This window comes from Aricia agestis, chromosome 4 (assembly GCF_905147365.1).
Source record: "Aricia agestis chromosome 4, ilAriAges1.1, whole genome shotgun sequence".
Classification (NCBI taxonomy): Eukaryota; Metazoa; Arthropoda; class Insecta; order Lepidoptera; family Lycaenidae; genus Aricia; species Aricia agestis.
Genome location: NC_056409.1, coordinates 1,987,684 through 2,012,590, shown reverse-complemented (window position 1 = coordinate 2,012,590; position 24,907 = coordinate 1,987,684). Strand labels below are relative to the sequence as shown.

At 37.7% G+C, this 24,907-nt stretch overlaps 1 protein-coding gene across 1 annotated transcript; it reads right to left on the bottom strand.

The window, feature by feature from the left end:
- Positions 1-1,596: 1,596 nt before the first annotated feature.
- LOC121726043 lies at positions 1,597-18,160 on the bottom strand. Its single transcript, XM_042113261.1, has 16 exons — positions 18,138-18,160; positions 10,997-11,040; positions 8,059-8,243; positions 7,801-7,979; positions 7,149-7,698; positions 6,876-7,026; positions 6,581-6,728; positions 6,330-6,438; positions 6,158-6,237; positions 5,953-6,050; positions 5,335-5,455; positions 3,906-4,102; positions 3,491-3,658; positions 3,049-3,133; positions 2,318-2,426; positions 1,597-1,743 (listed from the first exon to the last, which is right to left on the bottom strand). The coding sequence occupies exons 1-16, from the start codon at positions 18,152-18,154 to the stop codon at positions 1,597-1,599; spliced, it is 2,388 nt and encodes a 795-aa protein (XP_041969195.1). The 5' UTR covers positions 18,155-18,160.
- Positions 18,161-24,907: the final 6,747 nt, after the last annotated feature.

The window sequence follows — 24,907 nt, the reverse complement described above, 5'->3', positions numbered from 1 at the left end:
AACCTGGCAGTAACCAATATCACCTACAATAACAGTTAAAAACAAATTAACAGCGGTAAACATAACCATTCAAAACAATTTTGGAAGCTATTCTGTAAAAGTCTTATTTATGAGGTTTCACATTATCTGATGATAATTTTGATATTATTCATGCAAAATATTTGCAATGATAGTACAAATAAAAATATATATTTGGTTAAACAAATTAAATAATAATTATTATATACATCAGTTACTGGCTAATTTGTTCTTACAATAATTACAAAGGTATCTTTGTAATAACGCGTTAACTGCTTACATTCTAGGTTCCTATATAATATAATGCTAAGTACTCACATACAGTTTTGCTCGATAGTTTTACTCCAAATCAAGTAATATTCTTCTTCTTTTTAAAAATTTGGCTCCTAACGGCCGTTCCCAATATTTGATCTATCTTTGGTTTTGCCCTACTAGAGATAGGAATAGCTCAGATTAGACATTAGAGACATATATTTTATGTCAATTGTAAGCTATTCCTATCTCTAGTAGGGCAAAACCAGAGATAGATCAAATATTGGGAACGGCCGTTAGTGAATCAGAGTGTGTTGATATTTACTGTGTGGACCGCAAAACTGACAGCTCCTGACAGCTCGAAGCATCGAGCCGCTTGAAGGATTGATGAGGTAAAAGTTTAGCCGATTGATGGAACCGGATCGAGCTGGATTGATGGAATGAAGTATATCGATTTAGAATAAAACTATCGAGCAATGCTGAATGTGTGGACGAAAGCCTGAGCCGCGGGTTTTGCTCGACGTTATTGCTCGATTGAGCAAAACCTAATGTGAGTACTAAGTACTTAGACTAAGCTTATATTACTATAAAATCTTACTTAAGCTATACTTGTTTACCACTTTTAAGTTTTAATACCCTACTACTTGCGTTTACTACATTTTGTTTTCATACAAAAAAATGACTCAAAACCGCAAGACGCGGCAGCGCAAAGGATGACGAATGCTGCGTAGCGTAGTTCTACTTTATGTTTTAGGCAATTTCACACAATGTCTGATATCCAATGTTACTTATATCAGAGATGCTTATACTATTTAAAAAAAGCCGTCTTCATACCCATACAAATTGTCCGAATCGGCAATTTGTATGGGTATGAGGTCGGTTTTTTTGAGTTCCCAGTAGGTTCCCAGCATTGCTCTCATAGAGTTGTTCATTTTGACGGGCTCATTTTATGGTTAATGACGGTGTTAAACCTAACCACAACCTGTATATAAAGAACATGCATAGCGATGAAGTTGCAGACTTTTGTCGCAAGTCCGAAATACAAAATTGATAATTATTGATAAACTATACAAGTGCTGCCACCTATAGTAACTTCATAATATTATTATCGTAGAAGTATGTATAAAAACAGACGCCACCAGGCGTCACCAATGGGAAACTTAAAATAGTTTATTTAGAGCGCTTGCAGACGAACGGCATTTATCGCCGGCACGCGTCGACGGCAGTCGACGGCACTCGGCAGCTGTCGACAAGTGCCATTCGTCTGTAAGAAGGCTTATTAACTATACTGCCACTTATAGTTCCTGCATGGTGTTTGTTGCAGCCTCATTGGTGTTTAGCGTTGTCTCTCACTCGCTGTATCTCTGTCTTGATGGCAGAGATGAGCGGTAGGGCGGGGTCGGAGGGCGGCAGGCGGCCCTGCGCCGTGACCAGCGCCGTGTCCACTACCGGCGCCGCGCTAGGGAGGGAATGCTGAGAAAATGGAAATTGTGGTTGGATTTTTGTTATGAATTTGAATGTTTGATTAGTTCAGTTTGCACACCAAAGCACCAATCGCAAAAATGTGATTAGAAACGCGCGCAACGACGGTGCTGCGAACTGGTGTTCAATCAAGAAATTTTATGACATGGTGGGTAGGTTATAGTTCCTGTACTGTCCCTATTGAGACTTAAGGGAGACGCAACAAAATGAATAGCTTTTTGACGTGTTTAAGGCTGTTTGTCAGTCATGGCTCCTTGATTTTTCCATGACATTTTCCATTGCATTTTCACTGGTCGATAGGGCCCGCATGCGGGGTGCGGGAGATTTCTGAAACGCATGCCACGACCAATGAAAATGCGCCATTCGTTGTTATAGACTCCCTTAACGACTAATGAAAATGCGCCCTTAACGGTGCTACATCTTTCTCACCCATTGATAAATTTATCAATATACTCTGAATGGGCACATGTTTATAGGTCCTCCTCCCTGTAGGAATAGCTATTAGGACCAAGGCTTTTCGCAAAGGCTAAGAGTAGCCAGCAGTCAGCAGTATTGTACAACTCACATGCGGCGAGGCGGGTCCCCAGGCACGCGTGGGCGGCGGTCGTGCGGGCGCGCGGTACAGCGCCGTGCGCGCGCGAACCGTTGACGCCTCTGATGACGACCCCAAACGGCTGGGAAAACGTACAATTACATTTTGGAACGAAGTTCCTTATCGCGCGTTGCGAAAGGGGACTAGACGGAAAAAGTTGTAACGACACGAGACTTTTTGCCACAGACATAGATCAAGATAGATACCGCATGTACTTCGCGGAACATACGGTATCTATCTTGATATGTCTACTGCTTTTTGTTATAGTTGTAAGCCGTGCGGCGTGCGCGTGTTTCTCTCTCCCTCTCTCTCTCATAGAAAGCAAGCCAGTTATATATTTTTATAGCTTCGTTCCATCCGGGTGTCCCTCTCAAGTTTTTTGTGGTAAAATTGCAAGAAATTATTAAATTTTAGTCGGCTGATACGGATCGTCGATCGACTAGAAACCGACTGTCCACGGGGGCTCGTAATGACTATATAATATGTGTACCTGGTTTCGGATTTTTTAATAATTTCACTAGCGCTTTTAAAACGTATAAACAATCGAAAACACTTGAAGTTTTAGCAGATCAGAAAGTACAGTCAAAAAATCTCAGAAACCGGGCAATGGGCATCAATGATTTATACTCTTGGTAAATGATGTTATTACACAAATAAGTAGGTAGTTTGTGATGTTTTGTTTGGTAATATTTAGTAACATTTACCTCGTGTCAGCGGAGCGGCCTCGCTCGGCGTGCGCAGCCGGTAAGCGCACGTTGTCGTTGCGGGCCTGCGCCAACGGCTCACTTCCTGAGAATGCAATAAACTATGACTTCCTAACTGCTAATTGTAATAAAAAATAAAAAAAATTGTAATCTACTTCACATTAATCAGCATCAATTTGAAACATCGGTGCGAACGATAGTGTTCTCCATGTTTCTTACAAAGAAAGCCATGCTATTTTACAAATGATTAATTGTCTCGGTGCCGGTTGGCAGCGGGCGACATGAAGCGGCAGCAGACGACGTGTCGTCGCGACACTACTGTTTCTATGTATTTCTATGAAAGTGTCGCTAGCTGTGCAGGGTATTTCATAGAAATACATAGAAACCAGTAGTGTCGCGACGACACGTCGTCTGCTGCCGCTTCATGTAGCCGGCTTCTAACTTGTACCTTTACTCCCTTTCTCCACGGTATAGGTATCCTGGGAGTGTCCGCTGCCGGCGCTGCCGAACAGACTGAACGCGTCGTCCATTAGCTCATTGAAGCGCTGCCGCATTCGCGTCTGATTGGGATCCTTGCCCAGCGACTTCGCGGGACTGGACGGTTTAGACGCTGAAAATGCGATCGAGATCAAGATGCAAGTCACAAAATGTTAACGGCAAAATTTGTATGAAAAGTGACTAGCCTTTAGGATTGTAATGACACGTAGCTAGGTGCACCGTGCACCGACGTGCACGGTGCACCTTTACCTTATAATACTTACCGAAATAAATGTGATAAATCAATCAACCCCACAAGGAGCTTCCATAAAACCATGGAAGCTTATACCATGAAACTTTCATGGCTTCAAGAACCTTACCCAGTCGCTGGCAGTGCAGGTCCCACACGCGAGGACCTATAACCCCAGGGTCTGCAGCAGCGCTGCCCAGCCGAACCAGCTGCGCCGCCTGCTGCCGCCGCGGCACCGCTATCCGGTCCTCGCTGCCTGACTCCACGTCCAAGTGCTTCACGGAGACGGGCTCGAGAATCTTCGATAGCGGTTCTACTGCGTTACCCCTGTGAAGACAGATGAGGATGAGGTAATATGATGGCAAGCCTATAGGAAGGTCTTACCACTACCCACCATTACCCACTAAAACCCCATGGTTACCCACCCGCTAAGGCATAGTTCCGAGCACGATCGACCTACCGCAACTGTACCAACGGAACAGGATACATATTAGTTTAACAACCAACGTTTAGATATCCGCATCTCTGAAACTCATCAAAGCGTGCAGGCTTTTCTAGGGTGGCCTCGAAAAGCCCACACGAGGGCCGCGATGCGCAGGAGCTCCATGCGTATCATGGCTCACCCGAGGTCTTCGACCCAGCAGGGTGCTGTACTTGGTCCGGCCATAGCCCACTGAAGTCGATGCGACATAATATGCGACATCAAAAACGATCAGTCACATCTATACTTATAATATTATAATTTATTATAATTGGGAAGAGTTTGTTTGTTTGTTTGAACGCCCTAATCTCAGGAACCACTGGTCCGATTTGAAAAATTCTTTCAGTGTTAGCTAGCCCATTTATCGAGGAAGGCTATAGGCTATATAACATCACGCTGTGACTTTTAGGAGCAAAGAAACAGAGGAAAGTGTGGAAAAAAAACGGGGGGAAATTATTTGAAAGGGCTTATTTGAACGCGCTAATCTCAGGAAGTACTGGTCCGATTTGAAAAATTATTTCAGTGTTAGATAGCCTACTTATCGGGGAAGGCTATAGGCTATATTTTATTACTCTAAGACTAATAGGAGCGAAGAAATAGAGGAAAATGTGGAAAAAACGGGGGAAATTATATGAAATTGCTTATTATCTTAAGAACTACAGGAGAAATATATAATTATGTTATTTGGCAAACATGAAGAATAGACCACGTGAAGGGACATAGGCTATTTTTTTGTAGAAAAATGTACGGTTACGTGAAATTCCTAAATTACGCGGGCGAAGCCGCGCTGAACATTTAAAATCGTAGGAAAGTCAATTCTGTACATTAAATATTTTTGTACAATAAATAATACTTGGGACGTGATCTACTATGCTAACGCGGACGAAGTCGCGAGCAACTGCTAGTAATATTATATTTGTATTGATCGGATAGTAGCGTCGACTTCTGAAACATTCATATCGCGATTCAGAAATGTGCTATGCTTACTGTCCCGGTCTCACTCCCCCGGTCTCCACAGCTTTTCCAAGATTAAAATAACTATAGCTATGCTATGATACAATATCTTTAGTGTACTGACCTTGGGAAAGCGCTAACAGAGGGCATGGAGAGGTAGGAAGTAGGCGTGAGAGGGCCGGAAGGCTGCCCGCTGTCCGAGCTCTCTACACCGGCTGCCTCTAACAAACTGTCCGTTGTCCCCACTGAAACAATCAACATGATGTTGATGGCAAGTCTATGTGTGGGCCGAAGCTACGCGTGCAATGACCAGGAGAGGGACCCCGTGCTCTGCTTGTTGACCGGTCGTTGTAGCCTATGGCTGCCCCGTTCAAGCCAGACACGGGTTCGACCGGCGTGGAAGCCTAACGCGGCTTATGGTCGAGGCGACCCGGTTATGCTTGATGTCTGCTGACGTGGTGCAGAGGGGCGGGGAGTGTTGATGATGATTGATGTCCAGAAGGATGCGTGTCCTTGTCGGTGGTCACCAATTTAACGTTGTTAGTGGCGGCCGAAAAGAGAGATAGCATGCTCGGTAAGGCCGAAGCCCACTGACGTCATTTCAGACGTTGTATAATATATCTTGCCGTTCTCCGAAACTTCCATAGCGCGATGCAGAATTGTTAGGCGAATTGTGGGTACCGCCACATTGGTAATAGTTTTTAATAATGTTAGGTATCTTAGAAATTATTGTTCATCTTACCTCTTTTCTTCTGTGGCATTCTCAAAGCATGCGGTTTTTTGTGTCTTCGCTTCAGAGCTGTTGCCACTTCTGAAATCCCTGATGAGGTTGTTGTAGAACTATGAAACGTAAAGTTTCATTAGCCACTATTCTAGCATTGTCAGCTATGTTAAAGCAATTACGTCATTAATGAATAGGTGAATTAAATGTGACCCCAAAACGTTACCTTGAGGCACTCCCAGTTCTATAAATCGGTAGTAAAACGCTACTCGGTCTTGTTTTGTTGGGCGATACAACACTGATCAGCTAGAATAAAATGAATAGAAATGTTACCTTTTTCAAGGATGTCAATAGTATTTGTAAGCAATGTACATAGTTTGTTTTAGTCTTGTCTTTACCTTAGAGTCCTTTTCATCATTTATCTGACGCATTTGATTCCGTTCGACTTCCCTCATTAGCTCATCCCTGTATGCTCTTAAAGACGTCGCTGATTTTAAAGTCTTCTTCCTGTTTACAAATTAAGTAAAAAATATTATTTTCAAACTCCCTATATCATGTAAATTTGTTTGAGACTTTAAGTTATTCGTACCTGCGAGCGATACACAGAAGAGTAAATAGGACTAGTATTGAGACTTTAAGTTATTCGTACCTGCGAGCGATACACAGAAGAGTAAATAGGACTAGTAGAAGTAGGACTGCTATTATAGAGCCAACGATGAGAGCCCATAGTTCAGTCCCATGAAATCCGCTGGCAGCCACTTCTCCTTCCAAGCCCTCAGCCGCTTTTAAAAACGCTGCTGAAAAGATAGATATGAAATTTTTGTTTATTTAACAAAGATTGGTAAACCATTGTTACCATCATTGCAATATAAACTTGGTATCTGCATGTGCTGTAAGTACAAATTTACATCCATTTGCAGCAGCATGTTTAATGATTTACTCACGTTCAGCCTTAGTCTTCACCACAGCCCCCAGCTCATTGGCAACTTCAGCGTCCCTCACCAGACGCATGTCTCGAGCCGCCACAGCAGCGGGCACGGCTCTACCTCCCACCAGTACCACGTACACTATTTGCACACTACCAGTGTCTGAAGACTGAAAATAGTTTATATCAATTATATCGTTTATAACTGCTATAAAAAGAACTTACTTATATCAAATTTAAAATTTCGAATAAACCTAAAAATATTTAGTAGACATAAGCTGTCGTTTTCTACCTCTGTTATATTCTGAATGTGAACTTGTACGGGCGGCTGCTGTTCCGGCTTTATGATTTCCCTTTTGAACAATAATGTCTCATTGCTTGAGTCGCTTTCTAATGGAATATCTATTAAATCTTCATTCCTGTCTTCACTTAGCACATCTTCTTCATCGCCTATAAATTCCTCTGGTAATACCTCTCTTTTATGAACAACAACGGTGGGATTAAGTAGTATCCAAGAATCTTCATTAACTTTCGTTGGTCCTATTTGCTCAGGAGCTATATTGTTCAATGGAAATATTTCGACGTCCTTTAAATTATCGGTGTCTAATTTGTAAAACGTTGTAGTAGTGTCCTTTTGATTGGCTAAATGAGTGTTAACAGCTATGTCGTTTAAATCAACTATGGAACTTTGTATATCGTAGTATTTCACAGGAGTCCAAGAGGAGTGGGAATTTATTGGGCTCAGAGCTTCTTTGTTAACGATAAACGATTGCACGTCATGCTTTTTCCGTGGAGTTGGGGCGTCTAGCGATTTTATTATGCCTAGATGTCGTTCTTGCTGTCTGCAATAAAATGGAGCAAGATAAAAGAACATAGTAAGTATCGAAATCTGAGACAAAAGTTTTCTAGACTGACTTTAAGGAATGGCTTTAGCCTTTACAAACCTTAAAAAGGCTTTTTGATATAGTCTAGCCAATCTAAGTTGTAGACTATCGGGTGTGGATCCCTGGATCACGGTCAGCAGCCAGTAACGTCTGTCTTCGGGGATGTCTGGCTCTAAACTATCTGGGTTAGCATCCCCGCAGTTCGAAATGCATTCACCACTTGTTTTATCTGTAACTGCCTGATTTTTTTTTTGGAAAAGGTTTGAAAAAAGCTAAAAAGTAGATATAATCAAGAGAAAAAGGCAAAGGATTTGGTACCTGTGGTGGATACGAATCCAAGTAGACTGTAGCAAGTACAGTCGTGGTGAGCACTACCGGACTAACTGGAGAGGGAAGTGGTTCCGATAAATCCGGTGGCGGAGGACCATCTCCAGAGCCGGTCCAAAAGAAATCTTCCAACCGGGGCGTGAGGGTGTGTTGATCGGGCGACACCAACATGTACACTGGAATTAATAAGCACATAGAGTAATTATGTACGTATGTATCAAATGTAGGCGATGTGGAATTGTACTCGATTAATAAATAAATAAGTATCTGCCATTATTATTCGAGATGTTTGTCTCTTAACGTTATCTAACCACAGTCTTAGGGAAGACTGATCAGAATTTGTTTTTATGTGCAAACTGCAAAGGCTTAAAAAGGGGATTGATAGACGATGGTCAACCCCATAAGCGAGTTTCGCCAATATTTTTTTACCTATAGTTACTCTGTGACTCATTAATCATTACCAAAATATGGTTCTAATAAATTCTGTTTCAATGCTCGGCTGTCATTTCAGGTAGTTCATAGACATCGTTATGATGGCATCGCGTGATGACCCGAAAAATGGGGCCTGAATTTTAGTGGCTTCACGGCGCGGCTTGGCCTGCTGAAAGTTATGGGAATCTTTGCGCCAAGCAGGAAGCGATAGCGATTTTGATTTCAACTTTACACAGATTTAGAGTAGACTAGGTGAAGGGTCATATTAAGCAATTTTTTTTCGGGAAAATGTAGGTACGGTTTGCGTAAAACTCCTAAATACGCGGGCGAAGCCGCGCGAATCATCTTATAAATATACATACCCGAATACCTTGAGACATACCTACATTTTTTCATTTATTTAAGTTAGGCATTTGACTATTGGTGTAGATACCCCTATACTTATATTTTTCTCATATTTATTATACCTAACCAATAACCATTCTAACAAGTGCGCAAAGGTAAAGCATTACATCGCTTTTAGCTCATCACATGACCCTCGATATAAACTTGAAGCCTGCGCAACCCCGTACCAAGCGGCGGTTTGTTCCAAAGAAACGCATTTCCGTAACTAATTCCGTTCAGCCATAGGCATCGCATCGTAAGCGACGACCCCTTGCGACTTCAGTCACGACTCACGACTCACGAATCACGATAACCTGAATAATCCCTGTGTAATCCATGTCAGTCATCCCGAATCCTATAAGTAATAATAATAATCTTTATTTAAAACTTTCAGCATCTGTTACAATGTGTAGTTATAATATGACCTAGGAGTACAATACAGTTGTATATGAACTTACGAAGACAATAAATAACAGACTTTACACATATTGTATAACTTTGGCGCCTGCATTAAGCTGAGCCTGTCCTGCAGATCACCAATATATTTTACTTCTTTTAGACATATAGTTTAGTTTAGTTATAGTACAAAGAAAGTTTTTCGGGTCATAATATTATTTATTACCTTGACCGTATACTTTGCTGACCGCGTCGGAACAACTCCGTAGGCTTGTAGCTACAGTTTTGGCTACGGACTGTGGTCCGTCACAAATGCTGATTATCTCCGATTTCTAATGGAGTAGGTCAAGTCGTAGGTGACGCAGCCTTTTTAAAAACCTCAACAATTTGAAGTACAAATTGTTTGTACCTATTCAAAGTAGGTACATTTAAAATCTAAAGCCAAACTCTGTTTGGTACTACTAACATATATTCTGTGACTCTGCTAAATATCTAGTAGACGTTGACGGCAAAAACTCAAAAGTCGACAATAGTGTTATTAAGTTTTATGGGCTACTCAACAAGAGTAAGGGCCGCGCTACACCGGAATGGCAGCGGCGAGGCGAGCCACGGGCGGCCGTAGATTTTTCAAGCGATACTATGGATTACAATAATGAAGATAAAGTTTAAAATCATATGACATTGAAAGTGCTCGCCTCGCCGCTGCCATTCCGGTGTAGCGCGGCCCTAAAGCTACCAATTAGTAATTAACTAATTACCAAAGCCCTACCCAACTTTAAAAATCATCTACAGTCTCTCCATCGACTTTTTATGGTGACGATAAAAAACAGCAAGTTCAACCACCAACAGGCAAGAACCCCACTGAGAACTCTACGAATGTTAGAAATAGAACTCGATATTATGTAAGGTAATGGGATAGTTATTAACGTGGGAGAGGCATGCTTCGGCACGAATGGGCCGGCTCGACCGGAGAAATACCACGTTCTCACAGAAAACCAGCGTGAAACAGCGCTTGCGCTGTGTTTCGCCGAGTGAGTGAGTTTACCGGAGGCCCAATTCCCTTCCCTATCCTCCCCTATTCCCTTCCCTTCCCATCCCTACCCTCCCCTATTACCCTATTCCCTCTTAAAAGGCCGGCAACGCACCTACAGCTCTTCTGATGCTGCGAGTGTCCATGAGCGACGGAAGTTGCTTTCCATCAGGTGACCCGTTTGCACGTTTGCCCCCTTATTTCATTTAAAAAAAATTAACAAAATTACAATTTGCAGCACATTGATTATGATGATGCTCAGACTGTGAGCTATGGATGCTGATACGAGGCATCCTTTTGTGCTGAACGGAAACAGGACAACGCGACGGTCCGGCGCGCGCGCACCTGTGCGTGACCATTTTAATTGCTCATTATAATGGGGAACCGATGTCGAAATCTGTATCAGCCCTATTGTGCCAAAATTGGAGGCAAATGACAAGTAGTTTGCGATACTCTAAAGTTATACTAAGATTATTTTATACTTAGTCAAAATAATCGCATCTAAGAATTTTCGTTATCAAACTAACTAAAGGAAAACAAATCAAATAGGTGCCTACGACTTATAAATTGTGGAATGGGCAAGTAGTTATGACAATATAGTTATTTATTAATAATACTCGCTCAATTATTAAGCAATGATAAAATAAGTATAATTAACTATAATTAGTATAAGTAGTAAGTACTTACTTTTTTCATCATGTTCTGCTACTGAAGATATAACGACAAATATACTTATGATACAGAATATATTTTGTAACATAATCAATTTATATTAACCGATCATTAAACGAAAAATATTATAATAAGACACTAAAAATATGTAAAACGTTTCAAAATTACACTTGAGTAAATTTTAAGTAACTAAAGTATAAAATATATTAAAATTCACTCGGAACAAGTGGTAAAAACTTTGTCTAAAGAGTGGAAAATTGAATTGTTATCAGGTTGCTTGGCAACTGCTTGAATCACGCGCGCATCTATTTTGACCAGTAAGCTAATGTCATTTGTCATATTGACATTTTTTTTTAAATAGACGTAACCACTAAAGTGGCCCATTCACTATCCTACATAAGCCGGCGGACTGCAAGGTGGCCTGCCGCGAATGGGCCCTTTAACGACGTATTGCAATTTGCAGTACAGATAATAGCGTTTTCGCACTGACATAATCATTGAGGTACTATCAGTATATATTATGTCTATGGGTACTATAGACTGGAGAGAGCCTTATATCGGTGTATAAGCGTCAAAAGCGTGTAATGTTATGTCCTACTTACTAGGACATAACAAAGGAGTCGGTCTGCATATTTCATGTAATAAAAGTGTCAATAAAGGTTTTTAGTGAACATTTTATGCTAGATATTGTTGAGTTTTGTGGTTCCGCTAAATAATAAACCATAAGAATGGTCAAAGAATGCCTCAAACACGTGGATTTAACATTAAATACGTAAGTTTTGAACAACGTTTTTTGGGCTTTTCAATCGGTATTTTTGTAAGCTAAATAGATAATTTATAAGTTTATTAATCCCTTAATAGTGCTATATAAGGCATTAGTGCTAAAAATATCACATCAATTAATAATTTGGCTATAAAAATTGCATAGCCTTTACGTGTGTTTACGGATTCTCATCACTTGAACTATAGTTAATCGATATCATGAACTAATTGACTTTCTTTCCTGTATCATAATGTGCTTCGAAATAATCGACAAATAGAAATATTCAAGAAAATAAACGCACACTACTTGTATGAAAATAAGCACAAAATGGCCACGCAATGACGGGCTAAGACTCCATCTATACTATAATACTTTATCTATGGATATAATAATAGGTCTTTGCGTTTTCGGCATCTGGAAATTACGTTACCGATTATTAAAAAAAATAATGTTACGTAGCGTTACTTTCGTAATAGGGACTATGCATTTTTTTTTATGACTTTAATTGGTCCCTAAATAGGCTTCAAAATATTCAAATTATTATTTAAATTGAAATTTAAAATATTGCTTAAATTTGTACCGTTCAAACATGCATTTAGCGCGCCATGTTGATGACGTCAGATGTTATGTCCCGTGTTTGTTTCCTTTAGTGATTCAGTTACTTCGTACTTATTTTTGGGTTTATTTGCTATTGAGATCATGGAAGAGGCTAAAAAAACCTTCTCACAAGTATTGTGTAATACTGAAGTGCAAAAGCATTACTAGAAACACACCTGACAAAGTATGTTTCGTTTTCCAAACGATGTTAAAATACGTGAGCCATGGTGTAAAATGATGAAAAGAGATAATGTATCTCCATTATTGTGTTTATTACTATTGTGATGATCATTTCAACGTAAGTATGCTATATGTATGTAGCATACTTATGTTACTGTTATACATCTTCATGCGATTTAGTCAAAAGTAAATTAATTTTACAATAGAAGATCTGAAACAAACAAGTAGCTACTTACGTAGGTACTCAACGTAAATTGTTCATAATAATTGGAATATCTAATATACAAAAATTCTCGTGTCACTGTTTGTGCGCGAACTCCTCCAAAACGGCCAAGCCGATTTTCTTGAAATTTTGTATACCTACTTACTTAAATACATTTGTTAGGTCTGAGAATAGGTTTTTATTCACTTTTAATACACTAAATTTATACCTACTAGAAATTATTTATATGGCAAAACAATGTTTGCCGGGTCAGCTAGTCTAATAATTAAATAATATCGTAAAATCAAGATTTGATGCAAAATATTCTAACATCATAAATGCATCTATTTTCGGTAGATAGTCCGATTGTGCTTTGATAAAATACTCATTTATAAAACCTAATATACTCATATAGATTCACTATAAATATAGATTTACTAAAAATCACCAGTTTTAAACTATTTTTCTAACAAATACTATAACCACAGTATGAATATCGACGCCGCAGAAAAATATATTTGAGATGGAATTATTTTTTTTGCATATTCCCTATTGTAGCCCGATATCGTTATTTTTTTAACGATATCTATAGTTTGTGCGTTTTAAGATGATATGGGTGACAGTTTTCATATTCCTTGCTACGGGTTTTTTTACAAGAAAACAAAAAAATCAAAATGTAATAAATTATATTCCATCTACATTAACAAATGTTTCTTATATATATCTTATATAGCAACTTTTTATTTTTATTTATAAATGAATAAAAATAAAAAGTTGCTAAATACTGACTTATTAATATAAAATTATAAATATTAAATGTGAAATCGAAAACATTTGAAAAATCTCAGATGCATGAAACGGAACTTATGTCAATAGAGATTGACTCTGTTGAGTCGAAATCAAATCGATAAAAAAGGGCGGCCATCTTAAATCGCCGGCACCACTGAAATGTTAGTACGAAATCGATAATTTCGATTGCAATTCCTTTACGAAGTGATTCGATATTTTTAAATTATCGATTAATTTTTGTCAGGTAACTTCCCTACTATTGTCAATTATAATGCGTCACGCATATCATCATAAAACGCACAAACTATAGTAACCTCACATTGAAATAATGTTACCTAGTTATTTTATTTTATTTTCTTTGGGTGACTTACAGCTAACAATATTATTTTAATGCTAAAAGATAGTAAAGAAAAGCCAATTACAAGCCTCCACAGATAACAATTACTTTGGAATATTAGGTGTAACTTGTAAGATAAGACTTATTAACAAATAACAAAGTGGTGACAATAAGACTATTTTAACTAATTATACCTTAATTAATATTATAACCAATTGTTTTTTTTTTTGCTTAATTATTGTTCATTTGACCACAATTATATGTCCTTATCTATATAATACAAACTGCAAACAATAGTAACACAGGAAGAAAGACAAATAAATACCTAATAAGTAATAGCATTTTTCATCTTTTTATGTCTGGGTGTTTGCCTAGAAAAGCGGTGAATTTATTAAATTTTAGTGAATTTATGTAAATGACGTTATTATTACCGATAAGTATAGCGTTATTTTCTGGTATGCGATTGGCACATTTCGTCAATGGTCATACAAGTCTGTGGGTAACATTTAAATATAGGTATAAAAAAACGTTCTTAATACAGCTTGACAAGGCTGTGTGAACGTAGTGAGAAAAGGAACTAACGCTTCTATCATTCATTCATTGTCAGTTCTCCTTTACCAGCAGCGCCCCGTCCACGTTCATTTAAAGCCTTGGAGCACTTTACTGATAATTTTATCATTATTTTTTTGTATGCAACGTTGCCAGTTCGACGCGACACCTTCCGCTCGTGTTCGTAGACGGACGAAATCTTACTCTCAGCCCAACTTCCGACTTCCGAGCACCAGAGTTATTTCGCCCATCTTTAAAAGCTGTTTAGTGACTTTCACCGTGATTATGCATGGTGTGATGATGATGATGAATGTAATTTACATAGTAGCATATGCTTTCAGTTCTTAAAACAACGCTGGTACCCCCAAACTTCTATCTATAACTACAATAAGGAATCCGGAGTTCTCTTGGAATCTTCGGAACCATAGCATACCTTGGTGCAAAATCTTACTTTTTGGTAGCATATACTCAGGATACTTTTCTTTAAATCAAAATCATAATATGCTTTCGATTATTCATGGATCCCATCATCAAGTCACCACTTTTGTGAACATGGTACCAATTTGGAGTAAAAACCTATACAACAAAAGGAAAATTTTGAAAATCGTTTCATAATCGTTGAACATACAAAAATAAAAATATCCACAACCGAACATATAACCTCCTCTTTTTTGGAAGTCAGTTAAAAAGCAAAATATTGTAAATAGATACTTCTATTTAATTCGCAATAGGTTGTTGTTGTAACGTTAACCGATTCCTTTATTTTTCGAGCCTATTCGCTCCGGCCCCATATTAAATTGATTGACGCGCGAGTCGCGTCATTGGCCATCCTAAATGATGACGCACCTAATTATGAGTTGTAAATATGTGGAAAAATCTTCGTTTTTTATATCAAAACTATTGATTGGTGACATAAAGATACAAGGTGATTATTTTATACATTTCCGGCTTAGATTGCCAGTAGGTTTGATTCCCGATTATTGATTAGAAAATTGATGTCACGGTTTCTAAGAACATGATCTTCGTATGTATTACAGTTTCAGACTCTGCCATACTATATATAATATGGCATATATGGAATAGAACGGTCAGTTCTAAATGGGCCTCCCGTTATATTTTTTCCAGTAATTAGAAAACAAAAATATATTCCATTACATTGGCATCCCAGGTCTAGCCCCCGTTTCGTGATAGGCTAAAGTAGGGAGCTGACCACCCGTGCACGGTGGTCTAAAGAGAAGTGTTCTCCATTTTATTAAAAAAATGGACAATAATTTAATAGACCTTTTTTGGGCAGGTAAAAATTATAGAACCCCGTTTATTAGTTCTTGACCTTGATGAGCTAAATATTATTGCATGCAGTAAATATTTTAGTAAATTAGTTACATTATTATTCACAAAAAATATTTAATATTTATGCATTTTGAATTAAAATAAATATGCATTATAAAGGAGCTCGGTAGATGGCATTTTATTAGACATTTTTTATATTTTATGTGAATAATTATGGATGAATAAACAATTATACCATAATATGGTTAAAGATACCTGACAATTTAACTTTCTAAAATAATCACGTGGCCACTGATGTTATTGTCTCTAATGTGTTATTTTTTATATAAAATAAAAGGATTTTTGGTTTAAATCGAATCAAAAGCATAATTACAATAATTTTGATATGACGTGTCTGTCGCGTCATTGGCCTCCCTAAAGGTTTCTTTATGACGCGCTGGGTGCGTCACAGGCAAGTAATCGGTTAACAAAAAATATAATGTATTTACCGTTATAACATATATAACGTTATTTGTATTATATCTGTTATCGGATAAATTTTCATACCGTTATATATACCCTGGAAGCTGTAACGTTACGAAAAATTACAGTATTTGAAAGGCAGGGCAGGCAGAATGGATACGAAAAAGGCCGAACAAAATTAATGATCAACGAAGCACAAAAACTTGGTACTAGTGCAAATTGCAATACGTATAGTCTGTCAAGAAAGTGAAGAAATTAAAAAGTGGCAACATCGTAGTGTCATCCCTTTCAAATCAATATAAAGTGGCCCATTCACTATCCTACATTGCAGTCCGCCCGCGCCGTGAATGGGCTCTTTAAGAAAAAAGGGATGACATTACGATGTTGCCACTTTTTAATTTATTTACTTTCTTGACGGACTATAGTTTATGTTTTTAATTTAAACTTCGGCTATTTTCGTATCCGTTCGGCAATCGGCCCGCCGCGGCCGCGCGCCCGTACCTGCCTGCCCTGCCCTGGGGCAGTTCTAGAATCTAGATGCCGAAAACGCAAGAAAACGCAGAAGGAAATTTAATTCAGAAGGTAACACAGGGAGTGAATATTTGTATTGGTAACATTTACCAGCTGTCATTCCGCCATTCGATTCGAAGGAAATTTTGATCCGCCATTCGTATGAGTTCGTCGCTTCCGTTTGACGGGTTTTGCGACGTGTACGGGTGTGTGCGAAAGTATGAAGTGAAATCGTACTAAAAGTGTGTGAAATGTTTAGTGTTAGTTTTTACTGTGCTATTTTACCAAAATGAGTGCAAACGGATAGTCAAGTTTCCTTATTTTGACTCAACGAATTTGTACATTCTTACAATACACGTAACATTTTCTACGAACGGTTTCAAAATGGCTGTGTTTTGAAGGACCCTTTGTCCGCTTGTTGTGTGCTTCTTCAGCATGGTAGTCGGATCGTACACACAAACATCTATATTTGAAAGGTAAGTCGTTGCTGGGATAAAGTAATTCGGGCAGGGCTTCGTGGAAAAGTACCGGTACTCAAGGAATGCTTTCTATACAAACGATGCATAGCGGTCGCTTGCTACGTGCAAGTTTCTAATCTCTCCGCTTTGTTTTATCAAGAACAGCTTCGTGACGAAATTACTGGTCGCTCCAGCCGTTAATATTATACGAGACGGATATCTGAGCATAAGAATACCAATTAAAGATGTTATCTCGTGCGCCCAAATGATTTGTTTACCTTTCAGTCATATGTTTTTATTGTTTTCATCGTTACCTAACCATACGTTATATTTTCGACATCCTCACTTTACTCGTACATGGATATTAACAAATTAAATTGGCTTCATAATAAGACCAATTATAAAACGTAAGTACTGATTTCGTGGTATTTTTAATGAAGATGTTTGATTTTGTTGGCGACTGGTGACACGTGCACATTGGCTTGTATCATTTCTCACCTTATGAGTTTTTAATGTAAATACAATATGTAGGTATTAAGATATTAATTTAGAGGTTTTGCTCTACAACTTGGGTTTCTCAACTTTTAATTCATACCATGTCATCTACCAATATAAAAGGTCAAAGAAAGGTGTACTTCTCCAGATTATTATTGTAGATAATTAAGTTTTAATAAGCATAATTTTCTGTGTAGCACCATGCCATGTGCCATTTTCATATAAACTTGAAATGGAAATACTCCCTTGATTATTTTAAAAAGTATCATGTAACAATGATACTTTTTGGTGAAAAAAAGTTGTTAACCCATCAATCCCCAAGCGGCACGCGGCTACCGCATAACAATTGAAAATCTATTGTGTCTGCGATTCCCATTATTGAGGTATTAAAGTGTGAATCGTGAATTGCTCTTAATGGTAATGATGGTATTTTTCAACAGAAATATCCTTCGTCCATCACATCTTATCTTATGAAGTAAAGTAGAAACTAAATTTTTTTCTTTAAATAAAATTAGGGGGTAAACAAGTAAACGGGTGACATGATGATGGAAAGCAACTACCGTCGCCCGTGGACCTCACAACATCAGAAGAGCTCCAGGTGCATTGCCTGCCTCTTTTATTGATAAAAGATCATGAGTAACTTTGGTTAGGGGTCCATTTTTTAATTAGTTACAGTTTTGAAGGTAATAAATTGAACTGATTTACTTTTATTATGTAAAATTATAGATTTGATATTAAATGAAACAAGTATTTGTAGAATATTTGGTTTTTATTAGTCTCTCTCTGACTTCCCCATTTCCTTCCAAAATTCAAGGAAATGGGAGGCCTTTGTCGAACAAACAACAGATATAATATACAGTGTGGAAATATCTTGGGCGATGACCAATAGAGGAGTAATTGTCTTTTCTGACATTGTATATTGATGGTGGAATGAAAAAAAGTTATCATAATATTGTTATTTGTACAACAGAACTGCTTAGGTCCACTTGCGCAGATCCAGGTTAAAGTTAATACCAGGTTAAATAGTGTGTTGTCTCTTATATTCTTCATATATTATATTTTACGAAAGAGATTTTATCCGGGGTTAACTTTAATCCAGATCTGCGCAAGTGGGCCTTAAAGATCTTTACTACTTTAAAAATCTTACAGTCAAATAAATTGGTCAATAAAATATTGTTCAATATTATTGTAGGTCTAGGGGTCCACTTAGACTAATCAATAAAGAAAAATTCGCTGATTCAGAATATAATATATAAAAAAAATATTTTGACCTCTAGTGTCGCTTGGTAACTTTTCAACGTCACAGTCATGATCTCGGAAACTTTGGATTGAGGATAGGACACTGTTTGACTTGTAGTTTTAAATAACATTAGGTTACAATTTTTTATTACATTGACAACATCTTTGGATTGGTCTCAGCCACGTCTCAGCTCTCAACTCAGCACGAAAACCCCAAATTATACAAGTGTCATGACTCATGAGTCTCCTATTGAAGCTAAGCTTTTGTGAGCCAACATAGAAGATGGTTGGATTTGAGTGTATTTGTTGGCTTAGTAAGCTCTTTGTTGTTCGTGCCTCTCAGTAAGAGTCTGTTTATGGCAAAACCTAGCACACTTTAGACAGTGATCAGTGATCACACCTTGTCTTTTTATTTAAGCCAAAGTATTTCTATACAGTCAATAGAACAGGGTCAGACGAAGGCACGTAATCGTGAGACAGGAGGTCGGACCTCGCTGCGATCGTGAAATGTCGCGGCCCAGGGCACCGTTACTCCACAATACAGGAACAGATAGTAGAATAACTGAGACATGTTATGATCAGACCCACTTAACACAGAGCCTCTCCACTTGGCTCATAATGGGCCATTAATAAACGAGTAAGTGGCAAAGTCGTCTACAATGGTTGCCTATGGTTGAAGTCGATTGTTCATTCTAAAGACAGCTTTGCAATCAAGGTTATATAATATATTATATTCTTCATGGCCTTAAATGTGGAGAGCGGCCTTTAATTACTTGCCTAAAATGATGTTAGCTGGGTGCGAATGAACATGTTCTACACTCTACTGTATTATCTTTATATTGTGGTTGCTTTACGGCAACGCTTTGTGCTGTACACCGCATTTTTTTTTTATTTATTCAGAGTAAATTAACATTTTACAATATACATTAAAATTTGCCAAACTGCGCAGCAGTTTGTTGGCGACAAATTACTAATTCGCTAAACATAAAAAAACGCAACATAAAAACTTAAAAAAGTAAAACATAAAATAAAATAAAAAAAACTTAAACTTCACAACTTTTCTATCTGATTCTATGAAACTTAGCACATTCAGAGTAGCTCTTCTTCTGTGAGTACCTTATGCCGACGACATAAGATGCATTCTGTTGTAAAATAATTCGAATAATAACACGCGGGCACGCACTGTGTCGAAAAACATCTTGTCATTTGTACCAACTACCAGGTTTCTTACCAGTTACCAGTATATTCGCGAAAGGTGAATATAGCCATACGTATGTTGTCAAATGGCCTATTGTTTTTTACCCGACTGCCAGGAGGGTTATGTGTTTGGCGCGTATCTTGTATGTTTGTAATATTCTTTATTACCTTGTATCTCCAGAACCGCTAAACGGATTTCCACAATTGAGGTATCGTTAGATTTGTCTTAATGACCCAAGTGTTCTTAGGTGACATTAAAAAAAAAACAAAATGGCAGATGTTTGACGCCATATTGTGAGGTAAAAAAAATAAAAATTCTACCAAGCATATCGAGTGGGGTATCAAAATAAAGGATTTTAAACACTGATTCTAAATATGTATATAACTTGCAGTTTTAATATTAAATGAAACGATAAATCTACACTAATAATATAAAGTGGAAAGATTTGATTTTTTGTTTGTTTGGCTTCGAAACTACTGGATCGATTTGAAACATTCTTTTACCATTGGATTTCTACATTATTTATGCTGAATATAGGCTGAATTTTAGTTTCGAAAAAAATAGGGTTTCGTAAGATATTTGGGTTCTTCAGACGCAAGGTATAAAATCAACCAGAAAAGTTACTTATTTTACGTACGCTGCCTAAACTATAAAAGATAGAACCATTATATGTTCTAAGTATTTGTAGAACTTATAAATATCTACAAAAAAGTCCGCGACACACTATACTTATCTATGTCGAGTGAGGCACAATAACCATGTTTTTATTTAAAAATCTCGAATTTTTTTGGACTACATTTAAACGCGTTTATTTTACTCATTCTTTTAATTCTTACCAAAATAAATTATTCCATCACTAACTAGTCAGTTTATGTAGATAACATTTGGTCTTTGAATGAATAAAATTGGACATTTGGTTTTGAAATTATGGCGAAATTAAAATATTACGATAGTGCGCGTGCGGGAGGAAGACAATCTGCAGGGTGCAGCCTGCACAGATTGTCTTATCAGCCTGCGTATAATGACTGCGTCGTCGATGTTAGTGTTGGAGTCTGTAAATTGACCTGGGAATCATTTTGCTGACGGAGTCTTTCCTGGGTTTGCTTTTTGCAGCGCTCACCGACATCCACGCGGGCGGAGCCGCGGCCAACCGCTAGTAATAAAATAAGAAAAAACCAAAATCCGCCTGCATGGATAAATACATAATAAAAAATTAACTGACATTACTGAAACAAGATGAAAATTCAATGACAAAGTATTAAAAAAAAACAATGATTTGGTACTTAAAACTAGAAACATACTTACATTGAAACAGTACCAAAATTATGTACCTATTATAACGTATTGTAGGTACACTAAGAAATATCAGCACGGTAGTTTTTCAATTTTGTATTAGATTGATTGTCGAAATGGTTAGAACTTAGATGGCTACAACTAAAAAGACAAAAATAAAATAAATTAATTAAAAATCAAAAAACCCGACTGCAAAAAATGTTAACTAAAAAGAACGAAACAAGACCTAATTCTGCCGGAGGCATCGAATCCATGTTTTAATTGATACGACTCTTGCTTACGAGTTGCATGCCAGGATAAATAGAATGTTACATAGAAAAATGTAGAAGAAGAAAGTGGATAATAAAATGCAGTCGGAGGCATGTCGCACCAAGTTTAACATTAATTCATAAATCATAAAATATGCCTCCGACTGCATTTTATAATCCACTTTCTTCTTCTACATTTTTCTATGTAACATTTTGTTTATCCTGGCATGAAACTCGTAAGCAAGAGTCGTATCAATTAAAACATGGATTCGATGCCTCCGGCAGAATTAGGTCTTGTTTCGTTCTTTTTAGTTAACATTTTTTGCAGTCGGGTTTTTTGATTTTTAACTAATTTATTTAAACTTATGCCCGAGGCTTAAGTAATACACATTATATAATACAAAAAAATACGAATATCGCATAACTATTGATAAAGATAACCCTAGCAAGAAGGCAGTGAGCAATCTTAGCTCGAATAGACTATTTAAATCGCTTTTTAAAGCTGCGCGTGCACTGGATCGGAATCGGAGCGTACGGAGCGTACGGATTTGTTGCTTTGTTTTGATTTGTATGGTACCTACTGCGTGCACTGGATCGGCATTTCTGCGCCTGAGACCGGGATTTATGCCGATGACGTCATCCGCAGCCGCGCCTATGGGTCAATTTATATATTTAGTGCAGAGTCAAAGCGCATCGAAACAAAGTATCAAAACTGAACATAGCAAATCCAACCTTAACTGCAAAGCGTTAATGCACACATTTCATATATACATTAATAACTAAATTGCCGATGCGGAATCCAAATGCAGTGGACGCACCCCATCGGCATTTCGTAAATGACGACGCTTTTCTTCAGCCTCTCTGAAGAAAAACCAGCCGTAGCTGTTCTAGCTATTTTTTATTGTGTATCACAGTATTCGCGTTCTATCCGCTTGCACTGTGTTAAAATTTAATTTAATGTCCTCTGAGCTAGCGATCTCTCCTGTGACAATGATAATAGTAACTTTTCCTGAGTCAAGAGCAGCAGTAAAATGCAGTCGAAATTAAATAATATACAATTTCATACTTGCACGATCAAGTAAGATAACTTTGTCCATTTGCACCAAGCCTTAGGTTGCTGTAGCATCCGTGATTTGTATTATCTCCATTCTCGATCTAAATTGTGTACAAGTCGGGTCACCTACGCAATCGTTTGGGGAGTTAGAAAGTAGTGGGCCTGGCCAGTGTATCACGACATACGTGGGCTCGACCGGCTTCTAAATTGATCAATGGTTATTGGTTATGGATAAAGTACACCATAATGTAACGAGGTAGAGTGTAGACGTTGTAGAATAACTGCTTAAAGTGTTACTTGCAACCTTTTAAGCAGTTATTCGTCTTTTGCGAGAACAGTCAAGTCAACAGTCAACTTTTTCGCAGTAAAACTGTCCTATGTACTAGAATCTAGAAATAAAAAAATATACATTATTTATATACTTTGAAGTAAGTATATTCATTCCAAATTGTTTCAGGGCCCCTATTCACAATGCGCAATTCGACTCGAATTCGGAAACTTCGTCATCCGACATCCAATAAACGTTCGCCGCGCTGGGCTTTCACCAATGACCGCACGGCAAAGTTTCCGAATCCGAGACGAATGGAAATCTTGAATCGCCCTACGAGGCTTAAGTGCGAAGATACAGACACAGAAACTGTCGCTTATATTATTAATTGTCCATCAATCAAATAAATGACGGTCTAATGTTGCTTCATCTAGCGACCCTAATTGAAGCTTGTGTGCGGCACAAATATGAAAGGGAATATGCTTCGTAAAGTTGTACACGTACTGTTTCAATTAAAATCATCAAGATGATATTCGAGTTGGTTGTAATTGAGGTTGCTAAAATAAACTTCTAGCATGCAATATACTTTTAGAAACATGCGTCTATAGATCCAGCATTACCATTTACCATACATAACACATTGCCTCCACTTTAGCTCCTGTGTACTTGCATCAATAGCGGTAACCAACCACGAAAACCCTTCAAGATCATGTCAGACGTGGGACAAGCTAAATCTGTCTCGGATCCGTAACGAAATTACTATTGGACGTATTAGGTATCCTAGTCCAATTTGGATGTGTTGGTGATAATGAAAATAAAAACTTGGTGGTGATGAATCATGACGATATCTGAAACGACGATGATAAGTCGCATTCCTTAAACAGTTTATAGCCTTTCACCGCGTAAAGTGATAATAAAATACGTTCTACTTAACAGAGTTGAAGTATTTTGTGAAACCATACAAAATAATAGACGTACGGTTTTATTGTATCACAAGATTATCACGGTTAGTTCGAATGGGCCGTTCTAGTGGAATCAGGTTTCAATGTAAGACTAGATTGTCCAGCTCCGCTCAGATTTCCGTAGCCTTTCTGGTTGCAGGCGGATAGTCTATTGCGTATCTACGTATCAGTTGGATACTTGGATACAGTTTTTAACTGTCATTGGTCACAACAATGTCGTATGTGAGAACCAATCAAAATATGTAGAAGCGGTATCTTCAGTCGTAGGGGGGATGTTCCTGCCATGCGTGTTGTCATCCGCGCGCGGATCGTCCACATACCTACGGGTGATAACACGCTCAAGAATGCGCGCGTGTTGCCCGCGTTACAGTAAAAACATCGAAGATAAAATAAAAGATAGATATTATATTTTATGCGGACTATATCCGCGCGCATGGCAGGAAAAGCGCCCTAAAATAATTCGGCCTTAAAAACAATGAAGGCTTCGACTATAGGGCTATGGCCACAGAATATATATTAGTAGTACCAACTATGGCCAATGTAGGACAGGAAAAGTCGTGTAGACTTTATAGCTAGTTTATAAGCCCATTACGCCAAAAAAAAATTTACGGTTCAAATAAAAATTAAAAACATTATGTTGAGTGTTGGTCTGAATTTTGCTGATTAATAAATACTTTTTTTTACAAATCATTATTATTTAAAATCAATTTAAAAGTAGTCACATTGAAAATAATTCATACTTTTGAATAGCTTATTTGCACGAATTAATAGCTATGTTGACATGAGAATATGCAAATGTGATTCATATAACTTGTTCGTAATAATATCCGAATATAACTGTTGATTTTTTTATAATGCTAATTAAAATACAGAATACTGACACTCGCTTTGTGTTTTTATTATACTTTCAAGTTTCATGTTAAACCTACGCCTTACATTATTACTACATACTTGCTGTTAGATTGCAAGAAAACACAAAAATATAGTATTTATTGTTAAATCATCAGCATATTTCAACAGTCGTGACTTACG

What these genes read in the sequence shown, in the direction of transcription:
- LOC121726043 (XM_042113261.1), bottom strand. An exon ending in GGTGAAGACTAAGGCTGAAC is followed by an intron (nt 6,729 to 6,875) that starts GTGAGTAAATCA and finishes CTATCTTTTCAG; the next exon opens with CAGCGTTTTTAAAAGCGGCT. An exon ending in GGGGACCCGCCTCGCCGCAT is followed by an intron (nt 1,744 to 2,317) that starts GTGAGTTGTACA and finishes CCATTTTCTCAG; the next exon opens with CATTCCCTCCCTAGCGCGGC.